The following is a 13,978-nucleotide window of genomic DNA, read 5'->3' on the forward strand; positions in this document are numbered from 1 at the left end:
ATGCGCAGCAAAAAACACTTATTGCTATTCTTCGTCTCAAAGTCACAGTGAAGCCTTCTACATGGATCATTTAAATTAGTAAAAGGGGTATTGCACTGTTAAACAGAAAGATTGACAAACTTTGATAAAAAATCTAGTCTTGAAACATTTACAACAAAATAATATCTAATAGGCCACTGATCATAAAACTGCTGTTCTTTATAATGAAAAGCTTTTATAATTTTTGAGTGGTGAAAGATTACAAGGCACTGAAGATTTTAAAGAATTATTATTCCTAACTCACTTACACAGACCTGCCAACTATCCCTATTTATGGGGGATATCCCCCTTGAGAGGTCGACCTGAATTTTGTATTTCTATATTATATAAACTGAATACCTCAAAACACGCATTCAAATGAGTTAAAAGGGTATTTAAGCACATATATACCCATTCAAATAATATAGTAGAAGATTAAAACACTTGTGACAATTTAAGAGGCGCATTATGTCCTCCTCCACTTAAAATCCCCCATGACGATTTTGAAAAATTGGCAGGTATGCAGTAACACTGAAACAGGATAATACAGGAAACTTCATTATATGAAAAAGTGTGATATTGGTATTAGGACCAGGATACCTTAACTTTTCTATTATCTGCACAGTGAGTTGTTACGAATAGCCTTACTTTGTACGTTCCTTTAACTTAATTGTTTTAAAATTGTTCAGCTGATTTTGCTGTCTTAAATTTAATGTAGATTAAGAGTTATTGCAAGTAGAGAAGAATGTATTAAAAAAAAAACAGATGTTGTGATTGTATGACATGTAACATTGTATACTAAACGATATATTGAAATAAAGATAAACTGCACAGATACACCTTATTTAATGGGAAAGAAGTGGTATGGTGGTTAAACTAATGACACAAAATCCTTACATGAACTTTGAAAAAAATAAAACACAAAGAGCACCTGTTTCCACTCTGAGCAAAAGCTCACACTTCACTGTAAGAATAATGCTGCCCTGATCATCAGTTTGAGGAGAATTATTTGGTAGATGACAATCACTCTAGATCTCTGCATTAGAAAAAACAGATGCTGGGTAATATGAATAAATTACTGTCTATATTAGATGGGGAAACAAGTTTTAATAAATACTGTCATAAATTTCCTAACAATCTCATGGAATGATACAGAAAGAAAAAAATATGGACAATCATTTGTTAACTAGATTTCACTAGATAACTTGAATAGGGGAAACAATTTCATTGGAATGCATAAGACATGCCACAACTAGAATTACAAGATTAAACACCTCAAGAATGGGGATTTTTTTTACAGCCTTCACACAGCATGAGGAAAAAAAATCTATCTATGAAAAAGAAGGGATATGGTATATTAATTCTAGACAAACCCTTAGCAAAAGCAATGGAACAATGTTTTTATTGTAACATTCATCTTGAATTGTCAGTTAGGCCTTCCTACACATGTACAAGCACACACTTCAGCGAAGACCTGCTATCACTTGTTTGAGTGGCATTTTTTTGCTAGATATTGATCATGCTTCATCTATGCTGTGAAGAACACAAGCTGGGTAATGTCAACAAGCAACAAACTGAAGAATAAAGAAATTTAACAAATACTGTCATAAGTTGATTGACAATCTCATTATAAAAAATAAACAGAAACAAAAGCATTTAGATGCACTGGACATGTCAAGATATTTCTTCAATCCAGTATAAATCATCTACTACTGTAAATTTAGAATTTTTTTTAGATGTTTTTATTATTGAGAAAACTGTGGCCGGAGAGGTTTCGCAAGAATAAAAACTTAGATATCAAATTTTGACAGTATTCTGTGTATGCACCATTTCGTGTAATCATTAACAATGATCTCACATTTTTCTCCATTTCTCACATCAAAATAATAAATGCACACAAAGATTTCTGAATAGACAGTGCACTACAACTATCAATTATTGAGGAAAGGTAAACTTTTTACAACACCAAATGGTTGGTGGCGTCATTGTCTCTTCTGCTTAAGTTGGTGAGGAAAGGATGTAAATTTGTTGAAAAGATGAACAAAGTAGCTCTGCTTTCCAATGGATAACTATATTTTCCAGTTAACATCTTATTATCTTATTCATATGGTTAGTAAAATGTTATTTCCTAAAAATATTTACATATTCAAATTGTAAATACACCAAAACAGATTTTGTTATACATCTGAATTTAATAATTTTTGTGCCAAGACTTTATAATTTTTTGATTATATAGTGATATACAGAGTAAAATAAGGTTTAATGCATAAAAAAATACATTAATTTATTGTGGCTTTTAACAGGTGCAAATTTTTTTTCAGTGGTTGATTTCCAGGTTAGCTGAGAATGGTATAAATGAACTTGACAATTTTTACTCTTTTAGCTCAACTGGCCTAAAGGGCCAGTTGAGCTTTCGCCATCACTGGGTGTTTGTTGTAAACTTAAAAATAAATATCTCCTCTGAAACTACTGAGCCAAATGTTAATAGACTTAATATGGATGTAACTTCAGGTATCTATATTAAAAATTGAATATGGGGATTTGATGCATCATCAGACATGGCTGCTGTTGCTAAAAATAGAACCTGGAGATGAAATGCATTTTTTTTGGGCATATATCTCAAAAAATTAAGCAGTTAGAGAAAATCTGACAGGTTAAAAATAATCAGAAGGTCAATGTCTATCACCAATAGAATTTTCAGAAAAATCTGACAATCCATGAAGTTTTTGCCCTGTAATGTCAATTTTTAGTAAATCTCAATTTTTTCGGTTTACATCTCAAAAACTGAAGCAGTTAGAGCAAATCAGACATAGATATAATTGATCAGCAGATCAAGGTCTATCCTGTGGAATTTTCAGAAAAATCGAACAACTCATTTGGAGTAATTGTCTCTGAAATGATTTTTTTTGCAAAATTTCTCAGTTTTAGCCAGACTTCCAAATGCTTTGACGAAATCTTTTAGAATTTAGACACGTTGTTTCTTGTGACTAAATGAAGGTCAAGGTCGAATTTTACGATTTTAGCGTTTATCGTTGATGAAACCCTTCAAGTAGCGTAAAGTGATACTTTTAGAGGGGTGTCCATACGATAAGTTGAAACGTCTTAGATGAAAATTTTGTGATACTTAGAAGAAACAAGACAACAAACGTTTGAATGTAGGTGTCTGGAACGAAGGGGGGTCGAAGGTAATTTAAGAAATTCTCTTATTTTTTTCCAAGTCCCCACGAAAGAAAATAAATTACTTTTGTTCGTTATAGCAACAAATAAATGCATACAATTTCTATTTCTATTATTGCTATTATTCAATGAAATATTGCATCAGTAGTGGACCCAGCATTTCAAATGGGTTAGTTGTTTGTGACTTCAGGGAACTTCATTTGGATATGCTGATTATGGTCTCATTGACATTAAAAACATGCCTTCATTCCATTTTAGCTTTGTTGAAAATTAAGATTTGGGATCTTAACCAATTGAGGCGAAAAAAAAAAATTCTTTCGTGCCAAAATATTACATAGTTTTTTATTGAAGGTGGAAGCTTAGGGCTTGGGTCATAAAAGAAAATTATTTATGTAAAGACATGTTGAAAATGCCGCGCTTGACTCCCAGATAATATCTTGTGTCATTGATATAATCATATATATGCTATATCATAAGTTTAATCATTAATCATTTAAGGAAATAGCTATTCATATGTGTTAATATATGTATTAAAGTGTTTTTATTATATGAGAAGAGGTATAGTCAGAAAAACTGAGAGAAAACAGAGACTATATATATGTCTCTGGAGAAAACCTTAAAAAAATAAGACATCAAAACATCAATCCGCCATATTGTCGTTCTACATGTCTATCAACAGAAGAAGGTATTGACTTACATGAAACAAATATTGAAATGAAGTTTGAATCCAAAAATGATGACACAAGAGATATAGAAATGACATCTGAATCAAGTGTTAGACACTCCTGCTGAATAATCAATCAATCAGATACTGATTTAGGCGTTCATCAAATTAAATATAATTTTTGTATGTTTGAAATACAGAATTGCTCAAATCTTGTGAAACAATTTTGACCCCCTCCCCCATTTAAAGTTCATGTATTAACAAAATTGGATACCCCCTTTCCATTCCCAAAATGTTTCAAAATAAGATTACAAAGTCAACATGGCCGAAATGGCCAATTGACCGCTAATAGGAGTTATTGCCCTTGGAAGTTGGTTTTACTTATTACTATACAACTGATTGTAAAGAAATGAAAAAATAAATATCAAAATGCGATATTTTTTTATCAGATGATCGATTCAGGCTCTGACGGGCCTCTTGTTTTTAATAACTGGGTTGAATAAAAAGGGAATTTTTTGAGTCAGGGATTTTTCATAGGGGCCCATTTTGAACTAGCATAATAAAAAGCGGATATGAGCATTGTTTTGTAAAGGAGAAGAAATGTTTAAGCATTAAAGTGTTGAAATTTACTAAGTAATGCGAACATGAAACTTCCACACTAATTAAATGTAAAATCAAATTTACTTGTCGTTCATATGTCTTTTTTCTTCTCGTGTCTATTTTACGTTTTGATCATTAATTTGTAGTTTTAGTCTGTTAGTTTCATTGATTTTGTGATATCCACTTATTACATTTTCGTTATATTTTAGAACACCACCATGATTCTCTTAAAAATTTGTTTGTATTTATTTTCTATTCACATGTACAAGAAATGATTTTTTTTATACATGTATATACATATATGTAAAAAAATATATAAATTAAAAGTCCTATGGCTCGGAGTTGGTGTGTCAGTAGTCTAGATATAGAAAGCTTTATTTAAATTCGGTATATTTCACAGCATATAAACATAAGCACCAATGGGGATTTCACTAATTATAAAAACGTATACAAAAACAAGTACTTTTAAGTACACATTTGCATGTACATACAAATTAATACAACCGGCAATGGACATTTGAGCGAAATGACAGGACATTTAAGCGACAAAAAAATGGTCGTTTGAGCGCCAACGTATAGGACATTTGAGCCGAAAATAGAAATAAGCATAGGACATTTGAGCGAAAATAAAAAATAAGCATAGGACATTTTGAGCGAAAATAAGAAATAAGCATATGGCATTTGAGCAAAAAAAATAAAGAATGATGAAGGAGAACCTCTTCCGTTCGCCAGCGGAGTTTATGACGCACAAAGTTTTAAAACATCTTTTAATTGTAAAAAAACAAAGCACTGTCATAAAACTTAAAACTCTGCAATGGCATTATTTACAAGTTAGTTCGGGCTTGAATGCGAATGCAATCCAGAAGATTATGTTCCTTCTCCTTGTCTGTTCAACTCTGAGGTGCTGTCGCAAACGAGGGTCTTTTATCCTTTATTCGTCTCGGTCAAAATTTATCCATTTTAGCATGTACATGTACTAGTATTAAGATCTCAAGTGCCAAGGGATATTTCACTTTATAAATATAAGAAGTAGAGATACAACCATTAACTAGCCAGAATCGGTCGAAGTACTCGGGTGTAAAATCAAATAAAATATATGCATTTTAAAACCTACTCTTTTTTTCCTACTTTTTGAAAATATTTTCTTAATTCATATAAAAGTATCACAGGAAATTTCGCTCAAACGTCCTATTTGAAAATCCAGGAACGGTTAATATTCCGGCGCTAAAATGTCCTATGATGTCGGCGCTTAAATGACACTATGTGCATTTTTTATTTTCGCTCAAATGTCCTACGCCCAATACAACATACTCGGACGCTATAGACCACTCCGTCATAACAACAAAAATAAGCAGGTTAGAGTTTATATTGCTATTAAACTATATCACATGAAACCAAAAAATACATGGTATAATTAAGAGCACTAAAAGCATATTGAGCAGCAACAGAGTCCAACAAGCAAGACTTTACACGTGGAATGAAGGGACGAACCATTCGAATGTCAAACAGCTTCACACAGTATTATTCCAGGACTGGATAAGGCTCTTGAATGGATAAAAAACTATTACCACTCACGAAATAGTCTGGGAGGCTATTCCGTACCTAGAAGTCCTAAGCTTAGGAATTACCAATATATGATTGTACCTGAAAGAATACTTGGTATTTTTAAGTGAGCTAGAACTAGTCATACTGATTTTTTTCTCGCCTGCGACGAAAGTCGCAGTATGCGAGACATAGGTATTACTATCCACCGGCGGCGGCGGTGTAAACTATTTATATAAAGCTTTATATTCAGAAGGTAGGAGACCTGGATGCTTCATATCTTGTATGCATATACCTTATGTTACGAAGTTTCCGTCAATCATATGTCCATTATCCTTGACCTCATTTTCATGGTTCAGCGACTGCTTGATAAAATATTTGAGTTTGTTCGTCATGTGAAGTTCTCACTTTTATATGAGTAATAGGGTATCTATATTTGGTATATGGGTTCCTTGCAACGTCTACATGTCCGTCAGACAGAGTTCACCTGACATCGACCTCATTTAATGGATCAGTGATCAAGGTTAAAGTTACATGATTAGGTTCCTTTCTCAAATACTATAGGCAGTAGGTCAACTATATTTGGTGTATGGAATGATTGTAATGGGTACATGTCAGTTTGGCAGGTTTCATCCGACCTTGACCTCATTTTCATGGTTCATTGGTCAATGTTAAGTTTTTTTTTTGTTTTTTTTTTTGGCTGTTTTCCAAATACTATAAGCAATAGGTCAACTATATTTGGTGTATGGAAAGATTGTAAGGTATTCATGTCTGTCTAGCAGGTATCATCTGACCTTGACCTCATTTTTCATGGTTCATTGGTCAATGTTAAGTTTTTTTTGTTTTTTTTTTGGCTGTTTTCCAAATACTATAAGCAATAGGTCAACTATATTTGGTGTATGGAAAGATTGTAAGGTATTCATGTCTGTCTGGAAGGTATCATCTGGCCTTGACCTAATTTTTATGGTTCATTGGTCAATGTTAAGTTTTTGTGTTTTGGTCTGTTTTTCAATTAGCATCTGCAAAAGGTCAAGTATATTTGGTGTATTAAAAAATTGTAAGGTGTATATGTCATAGTTATTTAAAAATGTTAAATTTCTGTAATGGTTTTAGTAAAACCTTTATCTTTAAGACTTTCAACATGAAATCAAATGCATGGTCAGTAAAGCAGGCGAGACATTTCAGCGTGTGCACTCTTGTTATAGTTTGTTCTAATATTGTGCTGCCGTTTGTTCATTTTTGAAGGCCGTACGATGACCTACAATTGTAAAATTCTACGTCATTTGGTCTCTGGAGGAAATTTGTCTCACTGGCAATCATACCACATCTTTTTATTTTCACATAGAACGGACAGACATGCACAATTTTAAATGTTTTTAGTTATTCACATTTTTCTTATTTGTAGTGATGGAACCCCAGCAGCCGACAATGGACCTTCTTATGCGTAGTTGAAATCCTCGCACAACAAAGGTGCTGTCTTTTGCACTTTTTCTGATTTATTTGATCTATTTCGGTGCAGAAATGCCATGCCAATTGGCAAATATTGAAATGACTTAACATGGATGTATGGAATATGGTTAATTTGTTAAGCCATTCAAATTCAAGCCTAAACTTTTGAAAACTTTCGACTAATGTGATACCTTCCTGCATATTTTGCAAATGTGTTCATCAAATTTTATTGATAGTCTTTGTCGATACCTAAAATTTTTACCCTGGATTCACATGCGATGTGTTTCATTAACTCTCTCATTTTGAAAAATGGTTAGTATACGCTCACTGGTCTATATTACTTTTTGTCAATAAGGTCGTTTTTCTTTTGCAATTGAGTAACCTGAACCTCTTTCAGCCTATCTGGAAATATATCAGTCTGTGTCTATACATAAGTTTATCAGTGATGTAAATTGTGGGCCTCCTTTAAAGTTGCTTTGTTTCTCTACCTTTGCTGGTAGTCTATCTACACTGTAGCTTTTTATATTTATTTTGTTTATAATTTTCGCAACCTTGTGCTATTTTTTAGAAAATAAACTGCTATCCAGTTAATGGGTTGTCCATTATATGAGCTATTCTATGATGTGCAGAGGACACACGTAAACATTGGAAAGCATAAGATATTCCATGTCTCATGCACATTAAAAACCTATTTTAATTTCAAAGTCAACTTTGAATTTGGAAATTTTGTTGATATCCATTTGTTAGATTTAGACTAAGTATAACCATAGTTTCTGAGTTGAGATAGTCGAGGAAAATTGATTGTATTACCTCGTCACGATAGAATATGCAAGTTTTGCTCACTCAACACGGTTGAAGATGAAGCTCATTTGTTATTTACATGTCCTCTATATAATAATGTAACTGTTAGAACCATATCTTTAAGAACATTTTTCATAAGTTTCATATTTTGAGAATAAAGATCTTTTGATCTGGATAATGTCAAATGATGACATGCAATTTATAACAGAATTCAGTGGTTATCTTAATTCTTTATTCGAACAAGAAGGGCAAAAGATCTGTCAACAAATATTCTATCTTAACAAAAAATATATATAATATGTTATTTTAAAACACTGAGTTTATTAATATTTGATGTGGAGAAGGAGTTATCCTCCTTTGTATACTGTATGAACTGACTCTCCCCCTTTTATTTTTCAACCATTATTGTCTATTATATGTATTAAATATTCATAACTATATTGTATTTTATCTGTAACTTGATTGTTAAGCCCTATTAAGGAATATTTACTAGAAAAAAATAAAACACAAAAAAATGCATGACCAATGTAGGATAAAGAAAAAGGGGGGTCCATTCCCCAACTTTCTGTTACATCTTTACAAATATTTTCAGCAACTGTTGCTAAAATTATATTAAAACTACCGGGAACTTTCTTTGTATTTTTAATAATAGTCATTTTCGTAAAGGACAATTTTGTTCTACCCGGAATTATATTTTTAAATCTTCAAATCATGCGCCATGTAAGGGGGCGTGGTCCAAGGGCGGTCTTTCGTTTCAGTTTGGAGAAATTTCCATATTCACCGGTGCATACAGTGACATACATGTAGATCTCACAAGACGACATGTAGACTTAAGTATAAACAAATGAAATGTCATCAGTAATTCACGATATACAAAGTCCAGTTTCTGAACTGAGACAATGGGACACACGGAAGATGAAGATGAAGATAGTAATCATCTTACAAAAGTGTCAATAAGAAAAAAGACGTGTTTAAAGTTTGTTAGTGATGGGATCATTGGTGGTTTGGAAAATGCATTTTACAAGTAAGCCTTTGCTTCTTTAGAATTAAAAAAGTTTTATTGAAAGTCGATATTCAGTAAACAGTTAACGAAAAAAACACAAGCTCCAGTGAGCTTTTCAAATCGACTACACAACAAATTATATAAACACATGCCGGTACTAGGGGCCGTCGTTAAACTTGCAGTGAGGTGTGAGTTTTTTACTCGTGTTGAAGTCCTCACTCTGACTTTGAGATGAAGAACAGCAAAAAAAAAGTGTTTTTCCTTTGCTTTTTGTGTGTTTTTTGCTAATGTATTGATTCATACCCCATATCCTTTTTCCATTACAGAAACATAATGTAATAAAAAATGTCTATATATACAAAAGTCATGTACAAGTGTATAAAACAACATATTTTTAAACACATAATGCGTTGAGTATAAAGATAGAAGATAAAATAATAACAGTTTATAAATGTATGTCTGAAGTGCATTTCTGATTTTACTTTTAAACTGAAATTCTAACATTTGATTGATGATTAATTAATTTTTGGTGTTTAACATCAATTTCAACACTATTTGCTATATCGTGACAGCCAGTTTTTATTGGTAAAGGAAGCTGGACCTTCTGTAGGAAAACTGGCAATCCTAATCAATAAAGATTGGAGACAAACGCACCTGTCAGGTGCAAGGTTTGAACTCATAACCTCAAGACCACTTGGCTGTGGGGGCCTACAAAACATTTGAAAGCCAGAGATGTATTAATATTTCAAATTTGCATGTTTCGTGTATAAACACAAAATTTAATTTTTCATACTGTTAAGAAAATAAACACATCTTTCAAAGGAAAGAGATATTTTCAATTAGCTTTTTGCAAAGAGTTTCCTTAATTTACTGGCCTTTCAGGCAGTCCTTAAATAAAAGTTTGATGGCACTTTTCTTGTTAATACAAATGCATATAGAAAACATTCTATCGTTGATTTATATCTTGCAATTTTGATATATCATTTTTGAAGTAGTGAATAATCGATTGCATAAGAAAAAAATTGGGTTCATGTGCTTATTGTTTAGCTAGAAAGAGAAAACCTAGTTTTTTGAATGGTGGAGATCCCATTTCCCTTATTTGGCGCTAAATTACATTGCAGTGTATTCTTAATGCAACAATGTCTAGAAGTTTTTCTTGCTGTACATCAAAATACAATACGAGTTACTGTCATATAAAAATTTATTTAAGATAGACAAGTAAACAGTCTTCATTTGCATCAAATTTAATGTCCCCGCAGTAGATTTCAAGTGCTTAAATATATTACATGTTCAATTTCCATTGTAAATACACTGTACTTCCAAATTCATGAAATCAATTTGATGTCATTTAGGGATTTTTCTGTGAATTTTTATGCTCATCATCAGCAACGTTGCAAAAACAATGCGTTAAATTTGCATTATTTATCTGCCCTTGCTACTGTATCGTATGCCTTTAAAATAAATTCAGAGGAATTTGCTGTATCTCTTTATAACATGATTTCAATTTTGAATATTCATAAATAAATCATAAACATGCTGCATGCAAACAGTTATTCAGTGTCATAAAGGATACTAAGTAATAGGAATAGTAGAAAGTAAAAAATACATATAATCTTGAATTTGATGTAAGGAGTCGAGTGAGAATTACATAGTAGTAAATGATTGTAAGTACCTTTAAATACATTTTACTGTGCATTTTAAGTTTGTCCTAGTAACTTAGTTCTAATAGATCAAAAGTAAATTGTCCCTTAAGGCATATTAACCTATCCGTTATAAAATAACCTAAAACATTTGTTATATTTTGAATAAATTCATCTTGTAGAAATAATAAATAGATATAAGAAGATGTGGTATGAGTGCCAATGAGACAACTCTCCATCCAAGTCAAAATTTATAAAAGTAAACCATTATAGGTCAAAGTATGGTCTTCAACACAGAGCCTTGGCTCACACCGAACAGCAATCTATAAAGGGCCCCAAAAATTACTAGTGTAAAACCATTCAAACGGGAAAACCAACGGTCTAATCTATATAAAAAACGAGAAACACTTGTGAACCACATCAACAAACGACAACTACTGAACAACAGATTCCTGACTTAGGACAGGTGCAAACAATTGCAGCAGGTTTAAACCTTTAAAACCTTCACCCTTATCCGAAACAATAGTGTAACATCACAATATAGAAAGACACACTACAAAATATCAATTGAAATGGCTTAACTCAATCAAAAGACATATTAACACCAGTGAACATACACTGAACAAATAAATTTGATCTATGATACAATGTAAATACAAAATAAATAAACTAAGGGAAGAATAATTAAAGTAACATGTTATACCGCTGTGAAATGTTAAACAATTTAAGAAAAACAATATGCCTGAACAAAAATATCAGCCATTTGCAATTACTTTAAACACAGGTAAATGAAAATAATTTTGTTGTTAGGTATACGTGTACAGTTCAAATGGAGAAAGGAAATATTTTTACAAAATAAATAATTTTGATGTTCATAGTATGAAGAAGTGAAAATTTATAGTAATACCAAACACTTATCGAAGCTGGTATTATGGTATATAGACCAGATATAACCCTGAATAAGTAAACATTAAATAACAAAAAAGCATTACAATTAGTATCAACAGGTCAAATAAACAAGAAAGTACGATTTGAGAGTACTCGCAGTTACTGACAGCTAGTTAAAAGCCAAAAACAATTAATAATAAAAAATCATGCATCAGAGACTAAAATCAACTAAAACACATCCCAGGGATTTAGTATTTTAACGTCATGGACAGTCAAAGAAGACATGACTTGTGCAATGCCAAAAATAAATGTATCGACAGGCAGTAGGATAGTTAGGAGTTATTCTCTTTATAGATCAAAATGAACGTGGGTGTGTCTTCATACATCCCATTTGAAAAGAATACAAATTTAGTTATGTTTTAATTTGCTGATGACAAAATCGATATTAGTGCCAATGTAAACTATATTCAAAGATCTAACTACAACATTGGTAAGATAACCTTTACTAATAAGTTTGTTTAAAGGTTCGATGAGTTTACACGGATCACATAGTGATTTCCGCGCTTTAAGTACAATATTACCGTTAAATTTAGGATGTAAAATACCGTTTTTAATCAGTTTTCTACAGGTACAGCCAAATTTACTAATCAAATCTTTGTATTTATGAAAGAATTTAGTAAAAGTTTTACGTAATTTATGGTAACGAAATCCCTGACTTAATAATTTACCAGTGATGCATTGATTACGTTCGTTAAAATCTATGACACCACTACACACATGGGCATAACGAACGAGTTGGGATATATAAACACCGTATGATGGAGCCAAAGGAACATCTCCGTCTATGCATACTTTTTCATTTTCAAAGCATTACCTAGCCTATAGCTTTGAACCTTTTGAAATTTGATCACATTGTCATGGACCCTAAAAATTTTAGTAAAACACTACAGGTCAAGTTCAATTTAAATCATTTTGACATTTATCATTCAAGAGTTACACCCCTTAGTTACATGTACTTTAAAAATTGGGATTTCTTTGGTTTCTAGATGAAAATTAAACAACTTCTTCACCAAACTGGTGAAATCTGAACACATTGTCATGGACCAAGTTTTTTTCAGTCAGTTTTTTGAAATATTACTAGCTGTAGTTGCATTTTAATATTTGTTTTAGCAGATAAACTTGAATTCTGTTTTGGTAATGATTGTATTAAAATAAGGAAATTTGGTATGATACATTGCCTATGAGACAAGGTAAATAAATGTGGAAAGAAGACAGTATTAACCAATTCTTAATTAAAAAAAGATGACAACACCAAATCATTTAAGATCTGTTGTGACAAAGTTTAATTAACAAATGGGTACTTTGAAAAATAAAGAAACAAATATTTATCGCTCTATCGTCTCACTTATTTTCTATGTGTTCCATGATTCTGTGTTGATTGTAAATGAATTAGTAACGATCTAATAAACTTCGGCACTAAAACCTGAAAGTTAACTTGCCTGTAAATTTTTTATCAACAATCACAAGATGACATGTTTTTTTGTCGATTATTCTGTATGGTTTTGTAATAAATGTAAAAAAACATGCACAGAGCACTTAGTTTAATATATATATATATATAAATAAGAAGATGTGGTATGAGTGCCAATGAGACAACTCTCCATCCAAGTCACAATGTGTAAAAAGTAAACAATTATAGGTCAAAGTACGGCCTTCAACATGGAGCCTTGGCACACACCAAACAGCAAGCTATAAAGGGCTCCAAAATGACTAGTGTAAAATAGTTCAAACAGAAAACCAAGGGTCTTATCTGTATAAAAAACGATAAACACTAATGATGCATGCATTGGTTCAATAATTTCCTCAACATAATAATTACCAGGAACTTGTTTAAACTTTAAATATGACTTTAATATTCATTGAAGTTTTGTACATTTGATATTCCCAATTTATTAATGAAAATAATTTTTTTATCTGTTCTTTTGAATAAAATCACTATCTGTATATTTTCATTGATCTCTGATGTAAACAGTTTAAATATCAAATATTTACATTGATCCAACAACGTCATCATAATCTATTAAACTAATCATCACAAATTACACTAACATCATGTGTAAACAAACAGAAGAAATATCCAACTGTAACATTTCAATAACCTGTGTTATGGTTACATAAAAGAATATTTTTCTTGGA

The 13,978-nt window shown here is 31.7% G+C and overlaps 1 protein-coding gene across 2 annotated transcripts in view; it reads left to right on the plus strand.

Moving 5' to 3' along the window:
* Window positions 1-9,018: 9,018 nt before the first annotated feature.
* The window catches only part of LOC127711751 (NPC1-like intracellular cholesterol transporter 1), a 71,213-nt gene continuing 66,253 nt past the window's right edge, over window positions 9,019-13,978 (plus strand). For both annotated transcript variants that reach the window (XM_052217865.1, XM_052217871.1), the window contains exon 1: window positions 9,019-9,275. In XM_052217865.1, coding sequence (XP_052073825.1) covers window positions 9,151-9,275 — 125 coding nt within the window. In that variant the 5' untranslated portion in view covers window positions 9,019-9,150. The remainder of the gene's footprint in view (window positions 9,276-13,978) is intronic.

This window comes from Mytilus californianus, unplaced genomic scaffold (genome assembly GCF_021869535.1).
Source record: "Mytilus californianus isolate M0D057914Y unplaced genomic scaffold, xbMytCali1.0.p SCAF_1, whole genome shotgun sequence".
In the NCBI taxonomy this organism is placed as follows: Eukaryota; Metazoa; Mollusca; class Bivalvia; order Mytilida; family Mytilidae; genus Mytilus; species Mytilus californianus.